The sequence below is a fragment of the Cygnus olor genome, chromosome 23, assembly GCF_009769625.2.
Source record: "Cygnus olor isolate bCygOlo1 chromosome 23, bCygOlo1.pri.v2, whole genome shotgun sequence".
In the NCBI taxonomy this organism is placed as follows: domain Eukaryota; kingdom Metazoa; phylum Chordata; class Aves; order Anseriformes; family Anatidae; genus Cygnus; species Cygnus olor.
In genome coordinates this window covers 7145490-7149978 of record NC_049191.1, presented here as the reverse complement: position 1 = coordinate 7149978, position 4489 = coordinate 7145490, and the positions used below count along the sequence as shown (strand labels likewise).

The following is a 4489-nucleotide window of genomic DNA, read 5'->3' as shown; positions in this document are numbered from 1 at the left end:
GTCAGCAACCCTTTAGAAAGAAAAATCTCAGCTATGGAGGAATAAGAGATCCCAAAGGCTGTCTTGAATTTTAGAGCCTTCGTGGTATAGAAAACAGCAGCAGAGATCTCTTAGCATAGCTGCAACCCAGCTGTTAGAGTTGCACTTGGTCTGAGAGAAGCGTAAGGAGTCACCATCCTCTTTTCTGGGCACCTTGGATCAGCCAGGAGTAGGACTGCACAGCTTGCAAGCAGCAGCCACCGCGACAGGGCAACCACTGTTCACATTGGGAAACTACCCTCAGTACAGAGGAAGAGCATCTCATCCTCCCAGTCACGCTTGAAGGACTGACTTAGTTCAAGCATTAAACTACAAACAACCCTTACAGCTTAGGTGTCAGGTTGGGAACACTAGTGACTGGATTCACAGCCCACTGATGAGAGCAAAAAACAAGAAAACAAACCACCTCCCCAGTGCTCAATACTGCACCTGTGCCAGAGACAAGCACTAAACAAATGCACACTGGAGATGTTTCAGCTTTTATTTGCAAATTCATCTGTACATTCTCACTTGGTCATTGAATGACAGCTGCCAGAAGCTGTCAGCAGCAGGGGGCAGCAGCAACTAGGAGTTAACAGGAGCTTTCCACAGTGCCTGGAAACAAGAGACAGCAGAGGAAACAAAACCCCACTAGCTTTTACATTTAACCTTTTCTGAGTAAGGGAATTAGGAGTCAAGTCATCTTTATCACATTCAGAAGGGTGTTGGATTTACACAGCCCTGTGTGTTCAGCATAAAGACCTAGCGTTGAAGTGACTGCCTGAAGAGCAGCTTGAAAACTATCCCAGGCTTTCTTTTTTTGAAGCCAGCATCTTAAAGCTGCAGTACTCTCCATGCATCATTCCCAGCAGTCCCAAATCCAAATAACAAAAGGAGCCCTTTGCAAATAAATAATCATAGGAAAAATAAATAAGATTAGATCTGGAATATACAGTTGCATGGTCTTTATTTGGTTTCAGAGGTGGAAAAAAAGTGGAGCTAGACTGCAGCTTTAAGCCTTATGCCTAAATCAGCCCAAATGCTCAGTAAATTTTACAGTTGATTAGCTGTATGGGTCAGAGATCTGAAGTTTCACAGAAATGAACATTCAGGCACCTATGCACACCCTTCCCCAAGGCATAGTTTATTTTTCTCAGCCAGTTAGGAAAAAAAGCTTGCTGGAAGGAAGTGCCCCCTTTCTGAGCTGAACAGCCAAGACTGAAGACCTTTTTACTGTCACAGTAAGAAGCCCCAAGAAATATCTAGCCCCACCCATGTTTGCAAGGGGAAACTGTTTCAAACCATGCACCAGGCAGGGAGACAATCCTCTCTCAGGGGTCCTTTAACTTTGCTGGCACGAGAGAATCCTCCAGCAAATCCAGCTACCAGCAGGGTTGCCAGCTGCCCATCACTTCCTGTGCTCAAAGCCTAGTTGTGGAAAGTCATAAGTTCATTATTTCTACTAAGCCAGAAATCCTGTTAATGCCATTTAGAGGCAGCTCTACAGCAAGAGCTCTTGATCTGTTCTGTTCGGGGTACACACCCCCTCCTCAGGAACTCCCAAATGAAAAACCACACAGAAGAGAAAAGCAATCCATTGCAAGCCAGTGTCCGATGATTGTCTCTTTGGGGAGGTCAGGAATCCAGGACAGGGCAAGGCATGGGAAGGGAGGAGGATGGCAGGTGGAGAAGGAAGTTATAAACAAACTCAAAACCACTAAGACACAAGGAGGAGCTCAAAACCCCTCAACAGCTGATGGCACTGGGTTGCTGTTTGCTAACAAAGTCTGAAATGAAGTCGAACTCGTTTTGTCCCAAGAACAGCTCTGGCAGCTCCTGAATCCGGTCCAACCCCAGTTCCAGGACAAGGGATGTCAAAACCTCCTCGTCTATGAGATCAGTGTCCATAACATTCAAGGTCAGCGCTGGTGAGGGCATGTGCTGCATGCCTGGGTGCTGGCTTGGCCCCACTCTGTACTGCTGAGCACCAGTTCCCATGGGCCCATTGCTCATACCCAGTGGGTGACCCTGGTACTGGGTGTTGAGTTTTTGTAGGTGCATGCTAGCCATGAGCTGCTGGGTGCCCACTGGCCCCATATACTGCTGCTGCTGGCTCGGGCCATTGAACATCATTGCATTCTGCATCTGGTGGTGGCTCATCTGTCCGCTGAGGTTGGGTCTCGGCCTCATCGCACCATCCATTCCGGCCCCTCCATACGGCATAATCTGACTGGCTGCGGGTAGCGTCCTCAGCACATGCTGCCCGTGCTGCGGTGGTCCCTGCAGCCCGCTCACACCCATCCGGTAGCTCTGCAGCCCAGCGCCGCCGTGGCTCATGGACATCATCATGTGCTCAGCCATGGCTCCGGGCCCCTGCAAGGCGACGCACGGCTCAGGGCGAGGCTCCCGCGGGCAGCACCGCTCCCCGCTCCCGTCCCAGACGACTTCTTACCGAGGATCCCGGAGCAACCCCCACCTTCGCCCCGGCTGGTTGGCGGGCACAGCGCCGCCCCGTCCCGGCGAGGCGAGCTGCGGCCTCCCCGCTGTCGCCCCGGGGAGCCGGGCTCTGCCCGCGCGGGTACGCAGCGACCTGGGGCTGCGCAGGCTCCGCGCTCCCTCAGCACCCGCTCGGCCGCCTCAGCTCGCCGGGCGCGGGGCGCCGCGCTCCGCTCTTATGGAGGCGCGGGCAGGGGCGGGCCGCCCGGCCCGGCCCCCCGCCACCCATTGGAGCGCGGCCCGGGGCCGCCCGGCCCCTGACGGGGCGGGAGGGCAGCGCCGTGGCCGCCGCTGCGGCTGTCGTGGGGCTCCCCGAGCTCCGCCGAGCCGTGCTCGGAGCGCGTCGCGGTCGCGACGTGGCGCGACTTGAGGGAGGGAGGGGGGCCGGCTGCCTCCGGCGTGGAGGGCACCGGAGTTGGCACGTCCCCGCTGCTCGGGTGCCCCCCCCTTTGGATCCGAGGGGCTGGCTCCTTGGGCAGGTTGGGGAGGAAAAGGGTGGGTGGGCTCCAGGGCCGCCAGCCCAGCAGCGCCCAGCGTCCTGCAGGTGCTCTGCTGGGGATTCCTAATCCTTAAGGGGGCCTTAAGGCAAGCTCTGCTCTGAACAGGATGCCAAGGTCCAGCCGCGCTGCCTGGTGTTACAGCCCCCACAGGCTGCCATCCTGGTGTCGCGTGTTGATACCAACAAGGGCAGAGGTTGTGGAGTGGCGGGGTGGGAGCATGGGAACAATGGAGTCCCCGGTGGGTGGGACTAGGGAGCCCTCAGCGTGGTGCAGGTGCCACAGTTCCTCCAGGGACCGCAGGCTGCAGAAAACGTGGGTCATCCCTGTTCAATACTGGGCTCATGTGCTTTGGGGTAAGGACTGGGCCTGGGGTGGCTGTGGAGCCTCAGGCAGGTCATTTCTGTTCCCAGCCCGTGCATGTAGGGAATGGTGGTGCACTCATGTGAAGCATTAATTTTGAACTGCATTTGCTCGTGTTGTGTTCTCTTGCATTTGACATAGTCCTCACCTGTCTCCTGGGCAGGGACATTGTTTGCCTTTAATATTGCCAACCATGTAAGATCAGCTCTCGGGAGGGAATCACCCCACCAGTGCTTTCCTCTTCCCCAGTGTCCCTCTGACAAAGACTTTCTACCTGATCACGTGGCTGGCTGGGGGTGCAGGGATCCATTTTGGTGGCCGTGCTGTGTTTCTTGTTCGTGTCGAAGGATGTGCATGCAGATGTCTGTCGAGGGTTGCAGCACACTGGCCCCTGTGAGTGTGCACCCTGGTGCAGGAGGGTGCCGCCTACTGTGAGAAGGACCCTTGCTTGATGGCAGCTCTGGCTGTGTGGTCAGCAATGGGGTGCTACCACATGGTGCAGCCTTACCAGCCCAGGTGACTGAGGTCAGTTACTTAGCGGCATTGACTAGGTGCGTTGATTACTCTGCCAGCGGTGTCCTCCTAGCAGGTATGCACCAATATTGTCTAAGCAGAGCTACCAGCACATGAATGTTACAAGCAGAGATTTGCTAGTATAACTTTCTGCAGTAGTGTCTTTACCTCGTTAGTGCAGCTTTTAATTGCTGTGTCCCAGTAGAACACACATGCTTGTCCACAGACCCATGTTAGACAAATTATTTTACCATGGACCTACAGTGACACTGATGCTCTCTACAGGCCATGACACTTTCTAGTAGCGTACAAAAGCACAGTAGTGATTTTTCCCCTTTATTTTTGTGTTCTGAAAGAACCCAGAGAATTCTTTCTTGAAGGTATTAGTGTTGCATGGTTACCCACTTGGAAGGCAGGTGACGGCAAAGTTAAACTTGCTTCCCCAACTTCATTCCACTTTTGTTTGTGTGCTTTCCTGTGCAGCCTTTAACTTCAGTGTTACAGATCATGGCTCAAATAAGAATACAGAACTTTTTAGGAGACTTGGAGCGGGCTGTTGCATTGAGCTAGGTAGCATTTTTGTGTTCTGCATATTCATTATA

The 4489-nt window shown here is 53.9% G+C and overlaps 1 protein-coding gene across 1 annotated transcript; it reads right to left on the bottom strand.

The window, feature by feature from the left end:
• Window positions 1-506: 506 nt before the first annotated feature.
• CITED4 (Cbp/p300 interacting transactivator with Glu/Asp rich carboxy-terminal domain 4) lies at window positions 507-2665 on the bottom strand. Its single transcript, XM_040534988.1, has one exon. The coding sequence runs from the start codon at window positions 2377-2379 to the stop codon at window positions 1765-1767; it is 615 nt and encodes a 204-aa protein (XP_040390922.1). The 5' UTR covers window positions 2380-2665; the 3' UTR covers window positions 507-1764.
• Window positions 2666-4489: the final 1824 nt, after the last annotated feature.